The sequence below is a fragment of the Blennius ocellaris genome (genome assembly GCF_963422515.1).
Source record: "Blennius ocellaris genome assembly, chromosome: 11".
Taxonomy (NCBI): Eukaryota; Metazoa; Chordata; class Actinopteri; order Blenniiformes; family Blenniidae; genus Blennius; species Blennius ocellaris.
Genome location: NC_137660.1, coordinates 19,474,856 through 19,485,848, shown reverse-complemented (window position 1 = coordinate 19,485,848; position 10,993 = coordinate 19,474,856). Strand labels below are relative to the sequence as shown.

Below are 10,993 nucleotides of genomic sequence, written 5' to 3'. Positions count from 1 at the left end.
GAAAGAGAAGGCGATCCTAAAAATATCCTTGAGAAGCCTGAGAGACACTTGGGGTGTCCTCACAGTCACAGCACTTGGTTGGAACTTTTCATGAGGTCTCTACAGCGGGAGAGTATTCCTTTAAAGAAGTGACTTGTGATTTATATTTTATGGACCAAATCTGATATCAGTGTGTGAAATCCAATACATTTTTATCGTTTCATAAGAATCAAGACTGAAAAAACTACATAGGAAAAAAAAAAAATCTTCCTTGTGATCATTAAAACTGTTAGGATTTCTCAAATGAGAAGCCAGTAGGCAACTGGACTGTTGTACTGTCTAATGGCACATCAACAGTTTGTTGGGTGGATATCCAATACATTATCAGGTAAACACTAACAAGCCCCTCCCAATGCCCCCCCGCCCCCCCCCCCCCCCCCAAAAAAAAAAAAAAAAAAAAAAAACCTTTTCTGATTGACCACAACTCACCCTAAAATAAAACTACACTAGTCCTAATACCAAAACACGCTCAGGCAGAAAAAGAGCCACAAAGAGTTTGATCAGACTGATGCTGCGGCTGGATGTGATCCAATGCCTGGCCTGTCGTGGCAAAAATAAAATTTAAAAAAATAGAGACATTGGTGAACAGTAACATTTTGTCACTGTAGAAAAGGCTGATAAAATAAAAGGAAATCATCATACAGGAAATGGTGGAGAGGGCAATAACTGAAGAGACAACTATAAAAAGACTGAACTCAAAGGAAGGTTGGGTGGTCTTCTCGTTCAGTGATACGTGCTCTTTAACTGCATCTTCTCCACACGTCAAATGGATTGTGTTACATTATCATTGGACGCATCTCCGTGGGGCCATGCCTACAAGTCACACCCCATATAAAGGCGTATCAAAAGTCAAACGTTTGGGAGCAACGAATCGCCAGGCAAACGCCCGAGTACCCACACCCGCCTCCTCCCAAAAAAGTATTGGATGTCCAAAAGAATCCAGTCTCCCCCCCTTGAAAGTACATATTTGACAGGGCAGAGTCAGGCAGAGCCTGTACTCCAGCTTAGCGCTCAGTGAGGCACAGACGCCAGAGCCCCCTCTTCCACTCGCTCTCCTCGGTTTTAGTGTGTCGGTGCAGCCCAACCAAATAAGCAGCCATGGATGCCATCAAGAAGAAGATGCAGATGCTCAAGCTCGACAAGGAGAATGCCTTGGACAGAGCTGAGCAGGCCGAGTCAGACAAGAAAGCAGCAGAGGACAGAAGCAAACAGGTCTGCTGTTTTTTTTTTTTCCTCCTGTTCTTTTATGGGAAAACTCCAGAGATCCGTAGGAAAAGCAGGAATAAAGCTGCTGTGGTTTGAATGGAACGCCTTCTGAATATGGATTAAGTATTGCCATGGATATTCCCGTTTAAGGATTGAATTAAAACTAATCACCGTGGGTTTTATTTTTTAATCATGTTGTAAATTTTCAATCATGTAAAGATGCTTTAAATCCCGTGTCAACAAGTTATTAAATCAAGCTTTAAAACTGACGATTTGTAGATTAATATTACTATTTATTCTGTTTAACGTCATATTATATTTCTTTACATGCATGTGTAGTTAGAGGACGATATAAGAGAGATGGAAAAGAAATTGCGCGTGACAGAAGACGAAAGAGATAAAGTGTTTGAGGAGTTCCAAACTGCTGAGGAAAAGCTGTTGGCTGCTGAAGAGACCGCAACCAAGGTATCTGAACCTGAAGTGCATGAGCTCCCCTAACTTTTCTGCTCTTTTTTTCTCTCTCCTGTCCTGTCCTGTCCTGTCCTGTCCGCTCCTGTCCGCTCCTGTTCTGTCCCGTGTGTGTCTCTCTGTCTCCGTGCGCGCCCTCGCGCCCCTGCGCGCTCACGCACCTTCCCATCTCCCCGCTGATCACCTCTGAAACTTTACCGCACTGAAACTCAGCTTGAGGACGATTTGGTAGCTCTGCAGAAGAAGCTGAAGGGAACTGAGGATGAGTTGGACAAGTACTCCGAGGCTCTTAAAGATGCCCAGGAGAAACTTGAGCTGGCTGAGAAGAAAGCTACCGATGTAAGTAAAGATGGAAACAACAACAAAACAGGGACTCACAGTGGCACCATTCCTGCACCACGTTTCCTCACACCTTCATTTCCTCACCTGTGAGAGAAGCGACAGTTCAACAGTACAGTGAGACAGACTTGTGTCCTCTCTGGGATCATCCAGCCTGCCCCCTTGTGTTATCTCTGTGTTCTTCATCCTCATGGATGGCAAATTGATTCCCTACCCTCCAAATGAGTTTTGATCTGTTGAACTGTCCCTTCATGCCAATGATCACTTGCACAATCACTCACAAGTCAGCCCAAAGAAACACTCCAATTTGCCTCTTAAACCAAATCCTTTATTTGATTTCAATGCATCCCCTTCTTTCAGCATTTCATCCACCTCAAATATTAATAGACGGCCTTGTGTGAATTCGAGATGTATATCGGCCCACCTCGAGGCCATTTCTTTTTTTTTTTTCCACGGTGGTAAGTTAAGTAGCGTAATGTGCAGTCTTCCCAAGAGCTCAGCAAGCGAGCGCCTGGATAAATATAGCCCACTGCTTTATATGGTCAAGATAGAGCTCACATCTGTGAGCAGCGCTCTTTGCTTACCGAGGGGAAAACAAGAGTTTCCCATGAAAACGTCCCACACTGCCTAGCACTTAAAAACAAATTTAGTTTATTTACAGAAAATAAGTAGACTTCCACTTTTTGTTTTTTTACTTTTTTCTTTTAACTGTTGTCCCCCCCTCTTTTTATGATTACATGTCTGACAAACTATGTAAAGAATTTAGATTTGGACATTTAAAGGTCAACGACCGGGTGAAGACAAAATACAGGACACGCAAACTTTTTATTCCCAGTTTATGGCAGACTGACAGAGACAGTCACGTTCAAGTGCAGTGAAGAGAGATGTTTGCTCACAATAAGTCAAAGGAATCAGGTTGCACTGAGGCTTATAAGTGTCCTCTGAGGAAAACAATCCTTTAATTGGATTTCACAGGAGGGAGTTAGGAAAAAGCCTCTACGAGTACGGTGACTTTTTACTCTCCTGCCCCGGATGGTGTATTTTATTTGCTATAAATAACGTATAGTTGTGGCTGCTTCCTTTCCCCCCACTAAAATATTTTTGCAGGGGAATTTTACAATAACCGGAGCAATCAAAGAATTTTAAGTACCACTTAGTGTTTTATGGCCCATTTTCTCCTTTTCGTTTTTTTTTTTTTTTTTTTTTTTTTGAGGGGGGGGGGTGTTCTGTTATAGTTACAAAGTTTTAAAACGCAGTCTGTAATTACTGAATTCAAGTCACGTATGCACTGCTCACGATTGCCCGACAGAGGACGCTGTCGCTCCGGCGATTCAGTACAAGCCTGATCGGCATAGTGACTGATTGGGCGTGTTCTCGTCAATAAAACATTATGACTTCAATTAATTGTGATTACATGTAATTATTTTTAAAGGAGTAATGCATCAATTAGAGGAACGCAACTGCTTGTGCGCGACTTTGCGCAATATTTGTGATTTTGAGTCTTTTCTGGCACTTCCTGGATGAACACAGACGGGCACTGTGCGCCTCCAGAAAGCCTGCGCGCCGCCGCGCACTCTCCGCGCAGCACAATTGAGGACGTCATCTCGTTTCTTGGCTGTTTCTGGGGGAAATTGTGCTGCCGCTCAATAGTGTAGTGTTTAGGGTTTGGGTTTTGGATTTTTTTTTTTTCTTACCCCCTCCATCCATACATAGTAGTAGAATAAGCAATGGCTGGAGCGTCATCGCTGGAGGCAGTGAAACGAAAGATCAAATCCTTGCAAGTGCAGGCAGACAGTGCTGAGGACAGAGCCGAGAGATTACAAAAGGAGTTGATTGAGCAGAAGAAAACCAGGGAACAAGTAAGCTTTTATTTATTTGTTAATATTTGTGTCGCGTTCGCAGGCGTCTGCAGCATCAAGCGCACAAAATACACCTCGCGATGAATTGATAAGGAGCGACAGTGAGACGCGGTGAAAAAAGAGATTTCTCTGTATGCACAGCAGTGCTGGAAGCCCGGCTTTCATCCGCTGCAAGCTGCGCCTCTACGAGTCTTAAATGAAGCCTGTGTGCACATGGAACTGACAGTGTTGGGCCAGGGAAGCGACTGTGTGGCATCATTGTGGCGCCTCGCCTTTTGATGCGCCTTTATCATAACGGTGCCAATGTGTCCCACCTGTTTTCCTCCGGAGAGGCCCGAGTTATGCTCTGCGGCCAATGCAGCCACTGTGCATATGTGTTAATTAATTATTCTTTCAACAACCAGGAAGTTACGGGCAAAGTGTTGAAACACTTTAGCCCCCCTCTCTGCGCTCTCAGCGTGCGCTCTTTGACTTGCCCTTATAAGGACAATTGGTTTCCAACCCTTCAAGGAGTAGCGATCCTGTTATCTCGACAGGGAAATAAATGTCTCAGCAGGGGCTTAAAGCAGTCATCCCAGGTTGCGTCTGACAGGTGACCGTTTGTCAGTCAGACATAAGTTTATTAAAGGCAAAGCTTCCGTTTATAGACAATGTTAGGCACTTCCTTATCACGCATATTAAGTTAAGATGCATTTCAGCTCAAGCTGCAGGATAAAAAGCCAGAAACTGTAGGATGAGCACAGTGAAATTGCACTTTTTTTTTTTCCTTCTTCAAGATCTTTTCTCCAAAGTTCATAGATCATTTCACTCATAATTACCCATTTTAATTGAACCTTAATGCTCCAGACTGCTGTGAACCACTCGGGGAGTCTTCTCTGAGGTTGATTGTGTGCAGCGTGAGATGTCATTCTCATTGTAACTGTGTCTGCCTCTTTGACTCGAGCCTTGTTAATGTTCTCTCAGGGGCATCCTAATGAGTCAGGGTATTAAACCTCCCGTCACTCTGGGATATGATCATTATCATGATACACAGGCAACGAGGAGCTCAGAGATGCCTGCTGGGAGGACTTTTCCCAACAGGTGCCACACAGGAAACACTTCAAAACAATCGTAATTACACTCTCCCACCAAGTGTAGGGCAATTATGCGAGTGCCCCACTAAGACACGTAGTAAATTAAATAAATTCCCCACATGTGTTCTTTGGGCCGACTTGTCTGCATGCTGTTGCGTGAAATCCAGGTCTGTGTGTTCAAGATTCCCCTGACGTGCTGCTCTTCCTTCCTCAGGCTGAGGGAGATGTCGCTTCCCTTAACAGACGTATCCAGCTGGTTGAGGAGGAGTTGGATCGTGCTCAGGAGCGTCTGGCTACTGCCCTGACCAAGCTGGAGGAGGCTGAGAAGGCTGCTGATGAGAGTGAGAGGTGGGTCTTTGTTAGTCTGAGCCCGTACCGATCTCTTGTTCCCTCACTGCCATCACCAGGTGGCTGTAGGCGCGGACGTTTTGTGGATGTATTTTCGTCCCTTTTGTAGTGTTGTTATTATATTACAGTCCACCGTGTTATTTCAGTCTGTTTAGTCTGTCGGAACTCAGCCGGCAGTGCCTAACGTGGCCCGACTGTTTGCTTCCCCACACAGAGGCATGAAGGTCATTGAGAACAGGGCCATGAAGGATGAGGAGAAGATGGAGATCCAGGAGATCCAGCTCAAAGAGGCCAAACACATCGCTGAGGAGGCTGACCGCAAATACGAGGAGGCGAGTTGCCCAGCCCTGGCCAGACTTCTATACTGAAATTGATACCATACCTCTGTGATAATCTTTCACACTAACATGAATCTAGAACAGTAGTGATTGGACAGAGTTTTCAAATGTTCAGAGCCAGACTTGTAGCCTTATGAAGACCTGAAACAATGGCACCGGTCACACTTGGTTAACTGTAGCTTGTTTTAAAAATTTTATTTGTCTTTATTATGTTTACATTTTTAGAAACAACCCCCCTCTGGTCTCTACGCAAATTACACCTTGCTAATAGCAACACTTTTGACATTTCACTTGTATAGCTTGCATAAACTTGTAAACAGAAATGACCTGATATACTTATCAACTTATACTCACGTCAGGAATTATACCAAAAGATCAGTGTAATGTAGTTATGTCAGAAAGGAACGCTTGGCCAAGTCTTTTATTCTAATCTCTGTCATTAAGTACCTGTTGTGGATTAACACTTTGCTGTGCTACACCTGAAGGTGGCTCGTAAACTGGTCATCATTGAGGGTGACCTGGAGCGTACAGAGGAGCGCGCTGAGCTCTCAGAAGGGTAAGCCGTCTCCACTTTACACACACAAAGGCTCCACGCCCACTCGCATGTACGCCGCAGCTTAAATTTTGCGAAGGCTTTGAGCGTTGACACGTGTTGTGTCCACTCTGAACAGTGCGCCCTGTGTTCTCACTGTGTTTGCTGATCATTTGCATGTCGGCCACGTTTGATTGGTTTTGGCTTGCACGCGTTCGCCACACCCACTAACAGGCGCATTCGAAGACTGGAGGATGAACTCAGAGTTTTGGAGCAAAGCATGAAATCGCTGTACTCCTCATCCAGACAGGTACTGCCATCAAAAAAACTAACCGACACACTTGCATACACACACACCTGATTGGCTCTGCCTTTCACGCTGCCTCTGCTTTGCTTGCTGTGTGTGCTCTGTTCCCTTTAAAGTTCTCTCGTTCTGCGGATAGTGGTTGGTTTCATGCCTAACATGGCAGGGGCTGTGTAAGAATGAAGCATTAAATTTAAATAACAAAACAAATACCCTTAGTCAGTTTTGTGCTTTCAGTGTCGTATTGCTTTTCTCACATTCCTGCTCTGTTACTGCACTTTTTAAGGCACTTGGCTTCCCTCCTGGTTTAAACCCTGTTAGTTCTTATTTGTTTGGTTTCCTCTCTCCCTTTCTGACTCTCCCTCCACCTGTTTTGTGTCCTCTGGTTCCACCTGTCCTTGTGTCCCTCTTCCCCACCCCACCCCCCCACCCGCTCCTTCTTGCCCTTTGGCAACTGTATCCCCTTTGTCTAAAACACCAGCAAATGCTCTGAGCTTGAGGAAGAGTTGAAAACTGTGACCAACAACCTGAAGTCACTGGAGGCCCAGGCTGAGAAGGTAAGTGCGACCCTCTTGGAGAGTGCACGCTGTCAAAGTCCTCATTGTCACACTACATTTGACGGATGGGGAAACGGAAGAGAGTCGAATCTCTTCTCTTCAGTCTTTTTCTCATTCTTAGAATAGTTGTACGTTACGTATGGCATCAGTTTGAATACAGAGTGATCATATTGGCCTGTGTTGCTGACTCCCCGTCATTATTGTTCTTGTGCCACAGTACTCGCAGAAGGAGGACAAGTATGAGGAGGAGATCAAGGTCCTCACCGACAAGCTGAAGGAGGTAGAGTTTCACAGAGATTCCACCTGGAGTTGTCGAGTCCAAAAGATGGCGCGTTGACCAAGTTATAAATCTTTCTTTGTAACACAGGCTGAGACCCGTGCTGAGTTCGCTGAGAGATCAGTAGCCAAGCTTGAGAAGACCATTGATGACTTGGAAGGTATGTTTTTTGTTTTTGTTTATCAAACCAAAATGCCACTCCGGTTTTTTGGAACATTTATGATTTTAATTATAGTATTTTGATAAGTGTTTAGAGAATTATTTAAAAAAAAAAAAAGAAGAAGAAGCATTCTTTGCTTTTTACTTTTACAGTTTTCTCCTTTCCTCTATAATGGCTTTTTCTCAGATACTCTTTCAGTCTCCTGTGGTTGTGACGCTTACTTTCAAACCTGAGTTTTTTTGTTTGTTTTTTTTTTAGTTCCAGGGTAGGAAAGAATGAGATGTTTAGCAAAGTAATCTGGCTCGTGTGTTAGTTGACAGCCACATGGAAGGGACATGCGGTCCATTTCATGGCCGTCTTGGGGAATTTACTCATCCATTCCTTGTACTTTCACTCTATCATTATCTGGTGTAACTTTGTTTTCCTCTCTTTTCCTTCTTTTCAATGGTTTTGGCCACATCTCCTCCTGTCCGCCTCTGTGTCTTGTCAATGCTGTCTGTCTGGATGCTTCACCTTCAACGCCCCCTTGTCATGTGCTCGTCCCACCTTGACCCTCTGTCACTTCATTCACTCCCTCCTCCACCTCCACCCCGGCCCACCAATAGATGAGTTGTATTCCCAGAAACTGAAGTACAAGGCCATCAGCGAGGAGCTGGACCACGCCCTCAACGACATGACTTCCATGTAATTTTCAACTCGCTGTACCTGCTTGCTCCGTCATCACCACCCTCCCCCATTGCACCTTGTTAACCCTCTTTATCTCGCATTTTTACGCCCACCAGAACTATTAGTCAGCTCTCTAAATTGGACATGCAATTCCATAACATTAATACTAATGTTCTATCAATTCGGTTAATTTCTTTGAAACAAACATTTTTTTCCTTGCCAGGCTATTTGAAATAAAATTGCAATTATAGCTCCCACATATTTCGTCATGAGTGTGGCTGAGATGATACTGTGTACCATTTGTGTCAGTATCATGGGTTGATCAACATTATAAACAGAACTGTAACATGCATGAAGACCGCACAGCATGGGAATTTGTTTTGGAAAACTTTATATTTTGAAGTAATCGATACTCCATTGTGGACAAACGCCTTCTTCCTAATTATTCAAATATCAACGAAACTGTTCCATCATAATTTAATAGCTGAAATGATGCATGTACTTTTTTATTTTTTATTTTTGAAACATTGAAGACTGTGATAAGAGAAGCACTTCAATGAATCTGTTGTGCAGCATTTCTCTTGACATCTTTTACTAATATGGTCGACTACTGTTCAGAAGAAAGACCCCATGTTTGTTTTGACTGCCCATTATTCTGTCGTGCCACCTGACGGTTACCAGTCCTAGTTTAGCATGTTTGCAGCTGACCCCCACCCAAACCCCAGTTTTGCTAAATGCCACTTTAGAAATTGAGACGGGTCAGTTTTGCGCCTCTTAGCTGGAAGGAGCAGCTGCACCAACCCCTCGTCTGTGTTTGATGGACTCGGTGCATTCTCGTCGTGCATTCTTGTATTGTGGTGTCGTGCTGTGACTCCCGTGACTCTTGTCGTGCACATCTCAAATTGGCATCAGTCCCATGCCGTCATCCCCCCCCCCCCCCCGGTTCACTGTACTTCTTCTCTTCCACACAGATAAATTGTTTACACCTCATCAAAGACGCCTCCTGCCGGATGAGCAGCGTCTGTCTGCTCTCTCCAGCCTTCTCTCCATTTTCCCTTCCCTCTCTGTCTTTGCTTTCCTTTCCTCCTCATGTTCTCATGTCATCGTCAACTGCATCCCATCACTTGTACAGAATCCTAGAAACTTTCTGCGTTGTGTAAAAAAATAAACGTCCTTCCTTCTATGTAACCTGTATCTCTTTACTTTTTCCTCTTTTCGTTTCTATTTATTTTTGAGTGGCTCCAAAAAAAACCAACCAAGGAAGCCTTGATTTTATGTTATGTTACTACTGTTGTTTCTGCACCTCTACAAAACATCCACTCCCTCCAGCTCTTTGACTGCCAGGTGTAGAGTTGAGGAGTTGATGTTTTCGTATTTTCTCCTGAAATTGTTCTGTGAAGCTGCCGATATTTTTTTTGAAAGATCACGGTAGTGCTGTGAGCAGAGATCTAGAGCAACTATTAGTATTGGAAGTATTTGAGACTGATGCATGGAAGCGCTTTTCAGTATTTAGTACTGTGATAAAAGTAGCTTGCAGGAAGATTGTGGGAATTCGGGCAGGATTTATATCAGGAAGAGTGTGGCAAAGTTGAGTGATGGGTGGAGTACAAAACGGGATGCGAGAGCTTCTGAGCCTCATCTGCTGCTGGAAGAATGGGATGAAACGGAATATTGGTTATTATGACAAATGGGCTTTGTACAATACACAGTATCCTGTCATATATTTAAATAAATCTACAAAGAACATTCTGAGTGTTTTTATTAAAGCTGTTGCCATAAATCTAAAATCACAAAGATTTGAAACAATCTACCCTTGACGTTCCTCACTTTCAACCAATCTACACTTGCATCCTACAGCTGTGGTTCCTTTTAAGGTGATCAAAATAACATTTGTGTATGTCAAATAAAAACTATACAATAACAGACATTCTAAATTCTAGACCAGATGTGGAGAAACTCCAACTTGATTTTATTTTTAAGTCTCCTGCTTGTGTAAGAGAATAGATTCCAATATTTGGCATCACTGCAAAAAGAAAAGATTTGAGGTCTTCATTCGACACAATCTCAGGGCCAATGTTGGCAACCAGCATGTTACAGTAAAAAAGATTTCAAAATGGCTTCATAAATTGAGACACTATATCCACTTTTCATTTTTGCTTTTCTGGAATGAATAGGTTTTTGTTTATTTAAAAAAAAAAAAAAAAAAAAGTTTTTCTTATGATTCCTGTTAAGTATTTCTGAGTTTAGCCAACTCAAGATTTTCCTAAGCTTTGTTTCTGCAAACTAACCTGATTTATTTAATCTGTTTCGACGTACATCGTAACTACCACACTCCTCAAAACAAGGCTGAGTTAGTTATTAGCTGTTCAGATATTTGTGTTAGGAAGTCTTTGCCTAAGTTTTCTCGAAAAGGTAGGTGTCGAACAGGCTTTTCCCGTTTTCCTCTGATTTCCTTTCCTCTCTCTGTTTTCTTTAACTTGCTTTCTGACTGCAAAGATCGCCTCTACCATCAACTTGAGAAAAGCCGCCTTCTCAATAATGAACTGCGTGTCGTCTTAAATGAGGACTAACGTGTCTGAATGCTTAATGTGTTTGCTGTGGCTTTGTCGATATTGGTTGGATGACAATCTGAAACGGTGTGAAATCCAAAATTCTTCCGTCTGCATTGTCCTCTCACAATGCCTGCAGTGCTTGAAAGTGGTGTTGCTATTGGTGAAAGTGTAACAGTGGAATCAGGGATCACCTTGGATACTTATTAGTACTTGTCTTAAATTACCTTAATCATTAATATCCATGATTACAGTGTTGTCTGTGTATCAGTGGAAAT

General features: G+C 43.2%; 1 protein-coding gene across 1 annotated transcript; it reads left to right on the top strand.

Moving 5' to 3' along the window:
* Positions 1–1,017: 1,017 nt before the first annotated feature.
* Positions 1,018–9,354, top strand: tpm1 (tropomyosin 1 (alpha)). Its single transcript, XM_080504969.1, has 10 exons — positions 1,018–1,251; positions 1,927–2,052; positions 5,199–5,332; positions 5,547–5,664; positions 6,156–6,226; positions 6,988–7,063; positions 7,281–7,343; positions 7,431–7,500; positions 8,106–8,184; positions 9,138–9,354. The coding sequence occupies exons 1-10, from the start codon at positions 1,138–1,140 to the stop codon at positions 9,139–9,141; spliced, it is 855 nt and encodes a 284-aa protein (XP_080361095.1). The 5' UTR covers positions 1,018–1,137; the 3' UTR covers positions 9,142–9,354.
* Positions 9,355–10,993: the final 1,639 nt, after the last annotated feature.